Source organism: Enoplosus armatus, chromosome 10, assembly GCF_043641665.1.
Source record: "Enoplosus armatus isolate fEnoArm2 chromosome 10, fEnoArm2.hap1, whole genome shotgun sequence".
In the NCBI taxonomy this organism is placed as follows: domain Eukaryota; kingdom Metazoa; phylum Chordata; class Actinopteri; order Centrarchiformes; family Enoplosidae; genus Enoplosus; species Enoplosus armatus.
Window position 1 is genome coordinate 16,882,674 of NC_092189.1, and position 16,672 is coordinate 16,899,345.

A 16,672-nucleotide genomic window follows, 5' to 3' on the forward strand; every position below is an offset into this window, starting at 1 on the left:
TGTAGTCTCCTACAGGAAGATGTGATTTTTCCAGTAAAAATGTTATTGCACAAAGATTCATTTACACAGATTTCTGACTAAGGGAAAATAAACAGTAACAGCTAATTCTGAATCATATTGTGAATGTAGCCATTGCATAAGTAGCTGCACTTACTACAAAGCAAAAGGGTACTTTATCACAATGAAATATTTGCTGTTGCTCTTTAGAGATCCTCGTCTTATCCCGAGATAATGTATAGAATATGCTAAGATGTTTTTTTTGGTTTTTTTAAAGCTTTTATTCTTTTAAGCCATCAGTAGGCACAGACTTCCTTCTGCTTTGGGAAAGATGATGATATAACATAAATACATGATTGGTAAATTCAGTGATGATTACTGTAAGACATGTAATATATACACTATATTGTTTGACCTCAGGATACATCCAGTGGGGCGTTTGAATTTTCTTCTTCAAAAGACTTTTGGAATCAAAATGACCCCACAGATGAATGCTATAAAACACCTTTTCAATATATCTACAACCTTCAGAGGGGGCCTGGTACATCCCGTGCCACCTCACGTAAGCACATTCCTGATACTGCACCATGAATCATCCTCCCCCCGTTTACTGCACTTGGCTTCTTGTTCTCTTGTTGCAAGCACAATTGTTGGTTATCCCCTCTTTCCTCTGACTATTCTGCAATGAGTAGCATTAGTTATGTCTTTTTTTACCCTGAAAATCTGCTTCACCCTCAGGCAGCTGGTACATAATGTGCAAAGCAAATTATTTCTGGGAAAGGCAGCCTCTGAGGTCTGTTACCTGCTTAAGTGGAAGACTACAATGTCAACCCTTTTCCATTATAAAAAGATAAGATGCAGTTTCTCCTGGTTTCATCATACCATGTGTCAGAGAAATGTCTTGTTGAACTCTGCAGGTTATTGCCTCTTCGTCTGGACACCTCTGGCAGCTGAGAAGAGCGTCTGCCTTGTTTACTTTATGTAATGTATCTCAAATCCCTCTTAGACCCATTAACTCGGAGAAACATCTCCAGATCCCATCGCATCAATAACAATTGAGAGCAGACAAATGAACCTGTTAAGATTCAAGACTGCAGACAACAAAGGGGTCAATCAACTGTATGTTAATTGCCTCTCTTTTCACCCTGACTAATTTTGCACCTAATTTGTATTGCAGGTTAGAGTCACTGATCAATTATGAAAATGTTTTCAGAATGCATACACTCAAACGCACTTTCAACCGTGACAGAATATGAATAGAAAGCAGCCTATCCATTGTTAATTCCAATTAATAATTTACATTTAAAACAGACATGTTCATTTCAAATGCCCCTGTTGGTCTGTTGTTGCGGTCCGGTCACTGTGAAAGAAAGATATCTCCCCTGAGTAGCACTCGTGCGTCTTTGTACTTCAGTCAGAGACACTGAGTGTATGGAACTAAACCAATTTCAGGTGCATTTACTCAAACGTCAGATGGTGCTTACTGTATCTGCTTTACATGGCCAGGTAGGACGATTATTCATGTTCAAACATCACAGTCCACTTCCCAGCCAAGACAGCCGCTCAATCAGACTGCAGCAGATTATTCTGTTGATATATAACCACATAAAAAAAACCTGTGCACTAAAGGAAATTTTGAGACTGAACCTGAATCAGGTCTTTACATTCATGTGGCAAAGCCCTCTAGCAGCTGTAGGAATTATGACTCTTGTCCGTCGGGAGGGAAGGAGGAATAGTGTGACGTTGTTGTAGCACCACGAAGTTTGCAGAAGGAGGAGGTCGGAGAGGTTAAATGGGTCAGACTTCCCACAGACAGTCAATGTGGGTTTCTTCTAATCATGTTTCCTGAACCTCAACCAAGTCATTTTTGTGCCTAAACCCGACCAAACCTGAACCATCGAGGTGTCAGATCAGAAACTTACTTTCTCAGGGAATTATATTGGTTAAAACTAAAGAATTTCTTTCATTTTTTTATTTTTATTTTAGATTATTATTATTATTATTGGAGTATCAGGGACCGAGCAGTAATGTCAAAAGTGTTAAAAAGTAAAAATAGTATTTGTAATTTGCAATTTAATTTGGAATTATGAGAATAAGGATCTGAATCTGCAGTGTATTTTGTGTTTGTATAGTACAGTCACTTCTAACCATAGTACCACTGCTGTGCTATTCAGGAATCATCATATCATCTTTTTCAAAATAATTTTGCTTTTATTTGACAATTAACATAGCATAGAGAGACAGAAAACATGGAGAGAGGTATGACATGCAACAACCGTGGAAGTTGTGGTTATGTGGTATGCACCTTAACCATTGGGCTACCAGCACACCTCAGGTGTATTATTACTATTTCAATTTGTATAGTGTGCAGCACAGGTACTGTGGTAGAGATTAAAAATGAATACTGTACGGTCTCCGTTTCATGCAGTTATAGATCATACTTCAGACACTACATGAACTTTAGCGCATTCATGATTGATTGTAAATCCATTATTAATTCAAAAAGATGCAAGGCTCAACACAACTCTAAAGAATAGCCACAGAAAATGATGGTAGCTACTGTAGTTTTCCCATGAGACCAAAAGATCCCTCGCTGTGAAGGAAAACTACAACCAAGAGGCAGATTTCTTAACTCTTCAATGCGTCTGTAAGCAAATTAAAATTTAATGCATTACCACATTTGCTTTGCATTCTATTCATTTCCATCACATACTCACAACAGCAACATAAAAGAAGCCACAGGGCACAGTATTGTTGTTTCTTACTGTTTCTAGCCCTGCGAGTGTCACAGCCATAACGTGGAAAATAGGACAGCTATTGAATGCTCCTTCAAAATCCACTCCAACAGAAATGAGTCACACAGATGCTGTTCAAAACTGCAATCTTCAAAAACTTCTTTCAAGAGCTGTCTGAAATAAAAAAAAAATCTAAATATTTTCCCCCATGAAATGTTTCCACAGCCAATTAAGTACAGTTTGACTCCAGTAAGTTAAAAGGAGAACAAAGACAAAGTAAGAGTATAGAGCACCTTGTTTATGGCTGCTGCATATTCCTGTCCCATAAAGCAGCACACAGCTTCACATTCAAGCCAACACAGCTAGGATTGTATTTGATGGTTACAACTCTTTGAGGCTTGTAGCTTGTGTGTCATAAAAAAGACGCAGCAATTAAAACCCAGTGCATCATAGTTGTAACATGACTCAAAGCATACCAATTCCAATCTGCTCCATGTACAAATCATTATAATTGATCTATAGAGAGTGGCGGGTGAGCTGTGAGTGTGGAATAAACATAAGGGGTATCTTGTACACAAGGAAACAAGTGTGCTGTTTATTCACAGTTTCTGCAAACATCCCTGAATGTAGCACGTGTCTGTCTTCAGTTTAAACGGAAGAATCTGGGGTTTTTTTAAACATATAAAATGTGTGTTACATTATTTTGGGAGTTAGGAATAAAAAAAAAAAGCAGCTGTCTCCCATGTGCAAGTCTAATGTTTCATTGACCCATCCATCGACCTCCTTCCTATGCAGACTTTGTCACTCTATAACACCGTCCCCTGACTTCCTCCTTTGCTCCCGTCCTACGTTCGCTAGAGGGCTTTTTCATTTGAACGTAAACATATGTTGTTTTGGGCCATTAGCTCAAACGACTGATGCTGTCGTTCTTCTTCTTTGGAGGACAATCTCCTTTAAGATCACCAAAACACACTTATAATTTAGATTTCATTACTGTTGTGTTAAAAAGGCCTGTCAATGAAACTGCACATGTATGTGTGGGCCTTCTTGTAGTTGGGAGGCATGGCTGAAGGGGGACGGGTGGACAAAATTAACAACAAGGCCAGGCGATCTCTGTAGGCCACACTGCCCATCTTCAACATAGAAAAAAGAGGGATGTGGTTTGGTGCTGCGTGTTGGACAGAATGCAAAAACGGGTGCGAGGGGGTTATATGGTGTCTACTTTGTCATTTAGTCCTTCCCCACATGGGGCTGGGGAAAAAAAGGGCGTTATCAGCGGCAGAGACAGTCCCCCGCCTGCAGCTGGAAATAAGGCTGTGAGAGTGTAAAAAGGTGCAGGGGTGGCCTTTTCTTGTTTGAGAGACGGAACCAAGTTGCTGTTTAGGTTTGAAGCTCTTATCTGGAATTGAAAGTGTTCACTTCACTATTGTAAATCAAGAGCAAAGCACCGGCGTCTGTCCATTCAGAGGGATGTACCACAAAGCACTTGCTATGTTGTTGGAGGAAACTGTAACAAACAGCAAGACAAATATAGTGGGGCTGAAACTAACGATTATTTTCATTATTGATTAATCTGCGGATTCGTTTGAGGATTAATTTAGTATATATAATGTGTGAGAAATACTCATCACATTTTCCCAGGGCCCTGTCAACAGTCCAAAACCCAAACACAACACATCATTTATTATCATAAATGAAAAGGAAAAGCAATTAATCGATTATCAAAATAGTTGGCAATTAATTTTCTTTCAATCAACTAATCAGTTGACTAATCCTTGCTGATCTATAATACAGCAAAACCAAAAACAAATCATCACTTGCAATCTATAGCATGCAAGATGGCCCGCACAGGAATGCAAAACACTGAAAGGTGATACAAACGATCTTTGATCAGACCGCCAAGACATTTACTACTGACCTTTCCCTCAGTGGCCTACCTAACCTGTGTCCCCATAGTCACGTCATTCAAGTTTGACCTTTTTCTCTCTATTTGAGTCTGTTGAACTATTTACGCTCCTGTTAAACGTTACAGGCCCTCAGTCAAGCTTCGACCAGCCTCTGTATAGCTCTGTACAGTTGTTTGGCGACATCAGGAGATGCCGTGCTCTCCTGACAGGGGTCATAGACTGACGTGAAGCAGGTCAGATAGAAGGAGAGAGGAAACTACAGGACATATTATATTTTTGTTTTATTTTATCCAGTTTAATGGAATCAATCTTTGTTAGAGGCTAGAGAATGCAGCGCTTTGTGAGTTTTCTTTCTAATTACGTGTCAATCAAGTAATAAAGGCTTTCTGCTTCAATGGAAGCTCGAGCCAGAGCCAGTGAGGTGAATTATACTGCAATAATTAGTTATTTTTCAAATGGGCTTGAACAAAGGCTTGTGTTTTTGGAGTCTAATTCTCAAATATTTGGCTATTATTCACTCCCCAGCTTCATGGTAGTAACACATGGTGATACAGCTAAACATAGCTGAACAAGAGAGTGTACACGACATTCCCATGTGAAGGATTAGACAGTAAAACTTGGGTAAGTAGGTCAGACCAAAGTTGAACCGTGAGGCAGCCCTGCAAAGCAATGAATTACAGTGGGCTATATGGGTAATATCCATGACATGGCCCTTTGTTTTCACCTCAAAAGAAGTGAATCACATAATTTGTTTAATGGGGACTCATTTAAAGCTGTAGGATTCTTGTATTCCTGCATCTCTAAAATAAAGAATGTTATCACAACTCATACGAAGACCTAAAGTACAAAAGTAAAAAGCAGACTTTGATGAGAAGATCGATACCACATGTCTGTACACTAAATACGGAGCCAGGAGACAGTTAGCTTGTCTTAGCACAATGACTTATTTTATTCGATTATTTATCATCTTTGTCTTATCTAACTGCAAGAAAGTAAATCCAGTGCATTTCCCAAAATGTCAAACTATTCCGTTGACTTGCAGGTATACGTTTTATATTACCTTATTACGTTCATGTGGATCAGCTCTTACAATATTCATCACATGATGTGAAACACCACATCTACGTTATGTTTCACTCAAGAAATATGTGTGTTGTAATAGAAAGTGTTCAAGATCTAACTTTAGATTAAATCAACATGAAGATGTGGCTGCATTCTTCATTCGTCAGTCTTTTTTTCAGGCTGTACTTTGAAAGTAAATTGAAACACCCAAAACGAAACCTTAAATCTCACAATAATACAGGTGGAAGTTCCTTTTGTACAGTTTTTCTCCTCCCACAAGTTCTTTGAGGCTCCTGAATGGAGGGCTGCGGTGCTGCAGTGAACTACGTGCTCGGGAATCACAAAAGAGTCTTTGACTACCACTAATATGAATAACATGTAGAGCCCATATTGTGTGAAACTTGCTTTGACATTGTAATCTTCCAATAATTTGGCTGACTGACTCTGACTGACTCTGACCGACAGTGTGTTGCCTCGTCATTTCCTTCACGACCATGTTCTTCTGTCAAAGCCCCTCAGCTTTCTTCTGGTTTGGCTGCCTACTTTGGCTGGCTGTACAAATTGAATGGATGCTTTATGTATGCAGACTGATGGTCATGTCTGTCTGGATTATTGAGTGTTATCTCTACACATGTATGTCTACACGGGGGGAGAATTCACCCCTGTGTGCTTCATACATCTAACCAAGTGATTTAAAATGAAATATTTACAACACACTTTCCTTTAAAATAAAGTTTGTCTGAAGTCAAGTTTTTGGAGCTGAAAACATGATTGAGCAAACAGCAAAGGCCATGAGGATTAGGCTGAAATGGGTTGAGTCCTATATTTATGTATGAGGAGGTTAGATATGACCAGGCACGTTCTTCATTGAAAGGTGGGTAGTTCTTGAATAGGTTTGTCCTCATGCCTTTTAGAATACCTTATCTGAAGGTTTCTTTCATATACATTTTGTGAGCTGATAATTACAGTCACCTAACGCTGCCTTGTTAGACTGACGTATATTCATAAAAGGAAAACTCCACACAGAGCTACAGCACTCATTTTAAAGGTCTGAGCATCGACAAAATGAGACTGCAGAACACCAAAGATTGTATCGAACCACAATAAAGCCTCAATAAATTAATCAAAATAAAAAGTATAGCTACAAAGAAAAGAAAGGAAAGCAAACCAAACAAGACAGACAAATTGAAAAACAGTTCTTTGACTTTCCATCTGAATTATGAAAATACATTCTTTGTATAACGTGCATACGATTCTTGATCCCTGTGTTTTTACTGTTTCTGCATGCTTTACTTTTGTTTTATTGTACTACATATAATATGCATTTCTAAAGCACTTTTTAAAAGTGCTATATACTGTAACTTAAGTTTATTTTACTTATAATATTTACATACACACAGAGACATGCATTAGGAAGAGACTGACCAGAGTCAAGTGCTCAAAGACACCTCCGGCTACCAGTCCACACTCCGTACCATGGCCCGTGCTGGACTTGAACCAGCCACCCTCCAGTTCCTGAGCCAAGTTCCTATGGACCAACTGCCGCCCCGTAGCACCTTTCACATAATGAAAGACACTTTACAAAAAAACTTGGCTCGTTTTAAGTCTAAATTTATAAACATACAACAAAACTCAGGTAAAAAACGACGCTAGTGAATATGAATAAGAAGCACATCCGTCCCCTTGATAACAATGACAACACCTCCATCATGATTACCATCCTAAATTCTGTACAGTACCTAATCTTGTCTAATGACAGGAAGAAAGAAGTGTAGATACAGAGTACACTGGTGGAAGAGGACAGTTGTTACCAAAGTCCTATCAAATCCAGACAGCTGAGATACAACCAGAGAGAATGGCACCTTTAACTTGTTTCCATGTAAGTTTCTTTAAACATTTTGAGGATAATCACCTCTCCAGGCCATAAACAGCATGGACCGCTGCACAAAGCTTTCTGTATTCACCCAGACCAGCAGCCATGCTGAATGTTATTTACTCTGCAGCTGAGGATAAGGAAGAGGTTAGGCCACAAACAGGCTACAGGTCAATCCCTTAGGGGAGGACTGGAGATTGGGATTTTGTGCCAGGCTGAGCAGCCATTTCTCAGGGACTAAGGGGCTGAAAACAAGGTATAACTGAAGTACAACTCAGGCGGCTAAAAACAACTTTCACAGCAAATGCAAGATTGCTGGACACGATGGCAACATAACTGATAGCCTTTCCAAAATGTCTGTGTAATTCTCCAACTATTTGTTTGTTACCAGTCTAAATTATGGTGTCAGTAGTTTCTGTCTCTGTTTTCAGACCACAAGTGAAGAAACAAGCCTGTGATGTCATGTCATCTTAAACACTGTCTCCTTAGGTTACTGCGTTAAAGGTCAAGTTTGGTATGTGCCCATGAATAAAACAGAGGCACGGCTCATGGTTATATTAAGGTAGGGTTGCTCAAAGAACATTTTCCGTTCGGTTGGATGGAGGAAAAGGGAAAAAGGCCGGAGTGATCACCACAGCTGGAATCTGACCTTTCATTGGCAAGCCACCCATTAATCTACAAAGTTGAGATCAGGGCAGGGTGAGAGGTTACGGAGTGACAGGCAAGATAAAAGGGTTGGCATTTTCAGCATTCACTCCAGATATCACTGAGGTGGCCGATCAGCAGCCTATTTTCTTTTTGCAGAGTTGTTGTTGTCATGTTGCAACATAAAGAAACTGTAAATAAGTTCAAGGATCTGTAGTAAGGAGTTGGATTTTGGTACTTGAGCAGATCATTAACAATGAATTTATGATTTTTGTCTGATTTACTCTCTAGATAGGATAAGGATAGGACTTGTGATATTCTAAATTTTTGTTTGTTGTTGTTTGTCTGTGAAGACTGACACTTTTTTTGTTGTTGACACATTTGATACACAGAGCTTCACCAACAAACTCCAACGACTCAAACTCATGACTTCATTGGCCAAGCGTCAACCAGCTAATGGGGCTTCTGACATTAATATTGATTTTAATTTGGTGAGCACTGCCTTCCGTCGTGAAAGTCTGGTGGGTGACGGTGGTCTGTGGTAGGTGACATACTCTCTGGCCCCAGATGTCTGCGCTCATATTAGAGCTCCACTGCTAGCCAACTGTCAGAGAGAGCGGCAACAACAGTCTAGCTGCCAACAAGAAGCCCTCATCTTTAAAATTTCTGTGTCTCCACCATCGCCTCCACATCTCCACCTTCCTCATCCTCACATGCTTGCTACACTACCCGGGTGGCCTCTCAGGTTTCTGCAGACCGCAGAAAATAAAAAGAAATGCATGACGGTAGGGAAGAAGCAGAAGGTTACACCACTGTCAGAGTACACTTTTAACAGTTTAGTTCTCAGAAACTAAGTGAAGCATTTCTAATAAATATAATATTTCAAATGTCTAGACTTCTACTACAGTGATGAAAGTCTGCCTGGCAGCTCATACAGCAGAGCCAAACAAAAAAGCAGTGTTTGAATGATATTAATAAAAACCAGTGTAAATTAATTATCAGATTGAAAAGCCAAAGAGGCTTATGAGTTTTCTTCCCCTCAAAGGAACAGAGAAATGCAATGCATCTTTAATACCCGTGCTTCAGTGAAGGAGGAACATGGAGTGTTGAGTAATTGTACAAGGTAAAAGGTTAATCTGCGGTGCTTTCCCACATAAAGAGAACAGAAAAGAGTGACACCTCTGCCTGTTTAGGAAACACTGGATCTGCTGGGTAGAGTCCACTCGGGAAGATGAATGAAGCAATTTGAAGGTCAGGCCCTGTGAGTGATGTGTCACATTGTGCCACTGCCCTGTGATCTGTAATATACAGAGACTGTAATGGATCCTGAAAATGCGGATACACTGATCTATAACCTGACACACTGCACATCTGAAAGACACCTAGTGTAAAGGGGAAGATATAATCCATTCCCACAAGCAGAGTGATGCTGGGCATACTGTATTTGACACTAATGTTAATGGACTTCTTAATATGTTACTGTACAAGAAAAGGCTAAATTTGAACTAAAAAACATTTTCTCCACCATACAAAACTGATGAGTGAGTTTCATGCTGGAGAACAGAATTTGCATCTGCAATTCACTTTTTAAAAACTAATTTAACTCTTTCTCCAACCTAAACCAAGTCTTAACCAAGAGGCTTATAACAGGAAAAGACTCAAGAACCCCCCAAAACTGAAAAGTTAGATTCATTTAGAGAAACTGACTCGGTGTGTACTCAATCAACAGGAAATTCAAAAACTATTTTCAGCCCATTACAAAAACTCTACTCCTCCACACTTTATCTTCCTGAAGACCTCCACCTCCAAGTCCCCTCCTAACTGAAATCTTTATTAGTGTTTCACTCCAGATTGGTCGTATTTAACTCTCGCAATTTAGCTCATCATCTCAGCCATCACTCCCTCCATCCTAATTAAGCCTAATTACACATGAGGCAGCCGTCAAAACAAAAGCTACTGTTCCTTTAAATATGCACCCCCCCCCCCCCCCTTTTTTTAATTTTTTGGAGCTGGGGGGGTGCACGAGCCAAAAAAAAAAAAAAAAAAAAGCAGGCGAAACCACACTGTCACAAAAGAGAGACACACACTGACACGTAAACCGACCCTCCCCTTCAACACTGACGGAGTGACCAGTGCCGTCCAGCCGCCTGAAGCTGAGCGCCTGCCGCTGTGTGGATGTGTGCAGCCCTCTGGACTTGGTGGGAGGGGGAGAAGTTTCCCCAAAGACAAGCTTGGATCACTGAGAGAGACGATGCCTTCCTCCTCTAGCCCAGTCTCACAAGCCGCTCAGTGGATTTGCTGATTTCCGAAAATTATTTTTCTTGCAAGTTATTCAATTCGGGACTGAGGAGAGATTTTGAGCCAGAGGATGCTCCCACAGGTCATTCGGATTCTGTATGTCTTGTCTTTCTGCTTTTTCCAAGGAGGCTTTATCAGGTGAGGCGCACTAACATTTATTATTCTCTCTGTTTGTGCGAGTTGTTTTCTCTCATCAACTGCTTGACATTAACTTTTCGACCATTATAATCGACGCTGCTCTTTCTTTTCACATCACATCTGACTTTTTTCACTTGGTTTGTATGCAGCTCTCTAGATAATTATCCATTGTTTGTTTTTGATTGTTGAGGCGAAGGAACGATGTAAAAGGTACCTCCAACCATCCATGTATCAGGTGTTGCTGCCATTTAATCAAATGTAATTGAAAGGGAAAAAGGTGCATGCGAGCGGTGGGCAAGATTAAAAAAACATTTTCTTTTGCATTTTGCGCGCAGAGCAAAGTGCGATCTCTCGTCACCAACTCTGAAAATCACAATTTGACATTATGGTCGCAGTTTGTTAAGTGGCAGCAGATGTAGTAATATGCACGCACATGAAAAAACTATGAAAAAAAGGCATCAGATATTAAAACCTGTCCCGCTTGTATTGCAGGACTGATTGGTGGCTTTGGGGGGTTAAAGGGTGATGTTAAGACTCCAGTGTATGTTATGATATTCATGGGGTTATTAACAATCACCAACAACATGTCAACAAAGAGCTCACTGGCAAACATCCATGCTTGCATATCATTGAAAGATGTCATGCATGCAAACTAAGAATTTGCTCCCCTGATGTTTTCAGGAACAGCAAGAAAAGTGCGGGCACATGTGCAGAGTCAATTAATCATTGTAAGAAAAGGGGGCAAGATCCAGTCAGTGTGTGTGTTCAGTGTGTTAAGGGACTGAAAACACCTCCCTCACTCCTTCTGTTGATTCTCCCAGTTTGCCCCCACCACACACACTAACTCAATCAGATCATCTACCAGCAAACCAAGCTGCCTTTCCATACCTCCTTCCTCTCGTCCTCCCCCTCTCTAGCCTTCTTGGTGGCAAAAACTTTTATTTGCGGCGAACACTTTCCTTATTTCATGCCCTGCCAACCTCAGGTGTGAGCGGAAGGGAATTAAGATCTGCATAATCCTGGAGCGGAACGGAGCCGTGACTCTGTGAACCCAGGGGCGAGGAGAGCAGCTCTTAGCCTGGAGAGCAGTCGACTGACAGCACCTCCTCTGTGAAATTATATGCTCTCCTAGCAGCCTCTCTGCTCGGCAGGAAGGGTGGGAGGGAGAGGGAAAAGGGAGGGGTCGAAGAGGGCAGGTGAAAGACAGGGAGAATCTGATGAAGGTGTGGAGAGGTGGGGGGGTGGAGGGTGAAAATGGGAGTGGAGCAAACTGGGATGGAGAGAAATGCGAACAAGAAATTGAGAGGGTTCATTTAGCTGGAGGCGGCAGGGAGATTAGCAAAGTGGAGGACGGGGCTGGGAGATGGAGAGAAATGGTTCAGATAGGAGAGAGGAGATGAGATGGAGAAAGGTGGGTGTGAGAGACAGGAAGGGTTGTAAGAGATTTGAAAAAGAGATTGTCATGTAAAACAGTGCTCAAGCTGGATTGGTTTGATCTCGAGCTGGATGGTCGTCGACAAGAGGAAATGAGAAGCAGGAACAAAGTAATAAATAACAAAGTTCATATCATAGTCTGAGAGGGTGATGGCTGAGGGGTTAGGAGATCTGTGCGTTTGAGAAAGAGAAAGACAGCGTTGTGTCTTGTGTTGCTGCAGAACTTCAGGTCTGTTCGACTTGAATGTCAGCTTGAAAGGAAACCCAGAATCTGGTTTTCTGAACCTATTCTGCCGGCCAGTTTAGTTGCACGTGGGTTTTCTCAGCAGGTTTAGTTAAAGGACCTTTCAAGGAAGAAATAGGATACAAAATACATTCAAATAAGAGCATTTGCAAAGGCAAAATGGTCGTTTCATGGCCAAAGTGATATGTATGCATTGGATTTCATGCACAGGCTTGTTGGCCGAACTCTTTTTCTTCACTTTTCCCCAATTGCCTGCAGTTGCTTGAACTTTTGCTCCTGATTGGTGCCATTTTTCATGCATACATTGCATTTCCCTTTGTTTTCAAAGATGAAATATTTTGATATGTTGAATTTGGGGCTGGGCATAGTAACTGCTGATTTGATAACTAAAGTTTTAGTAAAAGTATATACTACAAAAATACTTTTTCAATACCTTACATTGAAGAGATTATGTTTTCCTACAAAACCATTTTTTTATTCAACAAAAGAAGTCAAACTGCTGAAATGTTAAATGTTCACACTGTTGGTGTGGTTTCACTCCAGGTTACAGTGGTGATGGCACTCAATATTATATTCACACAATATAATAAGCGCCTCTGGTGGGAAGGCATAGTCAGTGTACTGCAAAACTGTAATATAAGTCATACATTACGTCCACCGGGCCACTCACTGCAACCCACCACGAGAAATCATCTGCTTCAGGTCGGTGTTTGGTAAATGGATGGCTACAGTTACAGCTACAGGTAGCTGCTAAACTTTCGGACTGCTTGTTGCCAATAGACGTTTAGACCTCAGTACCCTGCACTTTTCTACTCTGACAAGTCAAAATGTTGGCTGTGAAAAAGGCTCATTAGGCACAACCCATATGCATTTGCAGCAGAGAGCTTTCTGGAGTCGCTTTCAATCAATATTGCTGATCAAATATTATGGAAACAAGATAACGAATCTGACCAAACATTCAATCCCAGCTTTTGCTCAGTACATGGCATTTCACATGTTTGAGTTAATGCTACCGTAAAAAACGTATTGAGGTGCGTAGCCCAGCCACAGTTGAAGTTGTGAGCACTCAGTTGGGGGATATAAAGACACTTGACGTATCGTATAGTTAACTCTGATTTGCAAGCTCTCCCATCTGGTGTGGAGTGTCATTAACAAGCAGAACTCAAGTCGTGCTACTTGCATTTGTTCACAATGGGGTCTTAAACAGCAGTTTGTTCGATTTGTTTCTGGTACACTGCTGCCCTGAGAACTATACATTGAGAGACTTTTGTTCACTCTATTGAGATGTTGTGTCCAGCTCAAAGTGATCACACACACAATGACTTCACCAGTATGTGAAGATCACAACAGCAGACACACAAACTGTGCAAAATGCATCCACGTCCTCCGGTCATCTGATGTGTATCTGTTCATTGGCAAATTGAGAGTGAAGCAAAGTGAATTGCATTGAAGTGAAGGGCAGAGAATCGCACCAAGGATCTCTGCTGTCCTTGCCTCCAGTCAGTGAGCCATGATGAGTCAGAAATGGAAATATCAGAGTCTTATCATCCGATCGAGCTTGGTCCTCATAAGCCTGGTCATTGGGCGTCCATTTGATTGTGTGTTTGCAAGAGAGAGGTAGATTCAGGGGAGGCCTACCGTCTTTCCCTCTTAATTAAATGAATTAATTCAAGTAGATACTGGCTTTACTTTACGTCATCACATCTTCAGAAAGTGGGTCAGCAGCAGAATTATCAAAATAAACAAATGATATGACTGACATCTTTGGAGAACATTTCCAAAACTGCTCTGGACCAGTTGGGGATACAACAACAAAGTTATTTTCGACTTTACTGAGAGAATCTTCACTTTACTGCCAAGACATGTTCTGTTTCTCATATTTGTAGAATTGTTTTGATGTACTATCATGGGCTTACAGGAAAAAATCCAACCTAAAAGTATGAACACTGTTAAAAAAAAACTACTTGAGATTTGCATTTCGGGTCCATTTTGTTGTGTGGTGGCAAGTTTCTCGTATCCCCATGGATGCCCAATTAAGATGATGTGCATGTCACTGAGATACTTCTAGTGTTACAGCAATTTTGTTTAATAACAGAAAAACGTTCAGCTATCTAAATAATCATCTTCAAATTTCAGAATCAAAAGAACAGACTCTAGACTCTCCAGTTTGCACCAATCTCCACGAAACTGTGCTTACGGCCAAGAGCTCATTATTTTCAATTTCAGATCCTAGTTTTCTGTAAACTGTGGTGAGCAGTGTCCTCTCACTTCAGGAAGCTGAACAACTTTTAATGCGCTTTCAATGCCCCAAATCAGCTTCTTATAGCGGTTATTAGGCATTATATCAGTGGCTGTAGCAGAACAGTCATTGTGCACCCAGTTTTGAGCTTTTTTCCAGCTACTGCACATTTTGAAAATTGCAAGTCAGAGGGTGTGAAGTGCTGGGAGAGGAGGTTTGGTATTGGGTCTGGTCAGTGTGAAGAGGAATGGGTGAAAACATTTTGTACCAAGTGGCGTCTCTTAGGACAACTGTCCTTGAGCACAGATAACTTTTTTCCTGAACACCAACTTCTCATTTTAAGCACTTATGGGGAATGGTTGCAGGTTTAGTGGGATACATGCAGCACAATGCAGAACATTTTTCCTCAAATGCTGACAACGTGAAGTGCATACGTTGGCTGTACTTGATACTGCTAAAATTATCTTGGAACTTTTGTAATAAGTGTAGAGTTGCTTTTCTTAAGGCCCATGTACATGGAAATACATTAATTCCAGTAATCACTGCAATCAGTAAACCCATGCGTGTTTGAAGGAACGCAGAACCAATGTATCACAAAATGGAGGAAGCTACTGTAGCTAATTAGCTGTGTTGCACCATTCACTTTTATATAACCCGTGTCTGAAAGAGTGTATGGTTAGGGTTAGAGAGGAAGGGTTTGCAGACAGTTATGAGACAGGAGCTGATGGTACAAATACGTACGGTATTTGTACCATCAGCTCCTGTCTTTTGTGTCTCTGTGATCTGTCCCGTTAGCGACAGAGCTAACTGGCAGTTGGAAAGCTGGACAGTTAACTGCCAGTTAACTCAGAGAGCTTTTTCCCCCTTAATTAACTCCTTACTGAATTCAATTCAATTCTGAGAACAAAATGCCAGAGGGGAAATAAACAGAAGCTCAGAGAGCTACTGAGACTGACTAGCACTGGCATGTTCCTAGCTGGCTAGCATCTTAGCGGTTAGCTCGCCAGCTACGGTCGTTTACCAACTAGCCCTGAGAGTAGTAGAGAGTAAGAGTAGTCTCTTTGTCACCAAGCTTCTACAACAACAACAGATTTTATGGAGACGCACAGATGAAGGTCGCTGTCCCACCTTCTGGTGCGACTGGGCCTCAAAGTTGCTGTTGCACTCATTGTAAGTGCGTCAAGTTGGTGCATCACAAACTTAAATTTAGTTAATAAGGGCTTCCCAAGAAGAAAGGTTAATACACACTTTATAAAAGACAACAAAAAAGTAAGTCAATATGTGCTGAAAATGTCCCATTCAAATGTTTTCTTTTGGGGCCTTTTCTAAGAAACACCTGTTAAACAGAGAAATGTTGTTCCTCACAGCAAACACTCTGGAAAGAAGTAAACACAATTTAGCCAGTCCAAACTTCAAAAGCTCAGTTGTTGGGCGAGGACACAATCTTTCTGTGATAGCTTTTAATTAATTCTGATGGTAGTCCCAGCTTGTATAGAAGTATCTGCCACAGCAAAGTAATATCTTGAGGCTAGTAAACAGTAGAAGGAAGAGGGAAGCAAATTGTGTGCCTTCATTTTAAATGTTTCACGACTCACAAGGAGTTGAAAACCCGAGTAAATGCCTTTTCCACCTTTGAATTGCCTGAGAAAGTGTCACATGTAGCTCCAGATAACAAACAAAATCACATATGAATGTGCAAAAAAACAGATGCTTTGAATTCACATGCATGTTTTTTGTACACAGCAAAAAGTGTGAAAAAAGTATCCACTGAACGTTACTGAGATTTCACCTTGAGTTAGACTGTCACAGACACTTTTGGGGCTCTCTCATCCTTTTCCGAAAACGAAGGAAATCCCCACACACTTGGCTGAAACACAGACTAGAGCAGCGAGGAGTGCTGACGGAAAAAAGGAAGCATGAAAGGAGAACAGATGGGATGTTTACGTGAGTTAATGACTAAAAAATGAGAGCCAAGCTGGAGACGAGTCGAACAGACGGTTTGCTCTCCACAGCCAGCACCACCATGAACAGTAGTGATGTATTTATCAATGAAATATGAAGACGAGGGATACAAAGAAAATTCATCAAAAAAGATAAACA

At 40.8% G+C, this 16,672-nt stretch overlaps 1 protein-coding gene across 1 annotated transcript in view; it reads left to right on the forward strand.

Annotated features, from left to right (window-relative positions):
• The first annotated feature begins 10,394 nt into the window (after positions 1–10,394).
• glra4a (glycine receptor, alpha 4a) overlaps positions 10,395–16,672 on the forward strand; it is a 40,332-nt gene continuing 34,054 nt past the window's right edge. The window contains 2 exon segments of the mRNA XM_070912927.1: positions 10,395–10,571; positions 10,573–10,655. Of these exon segments, the coding sequence (XP_070769028.1) occupies positions 10,395–10,571; positions 10,573–10,655 (260 nt within the window).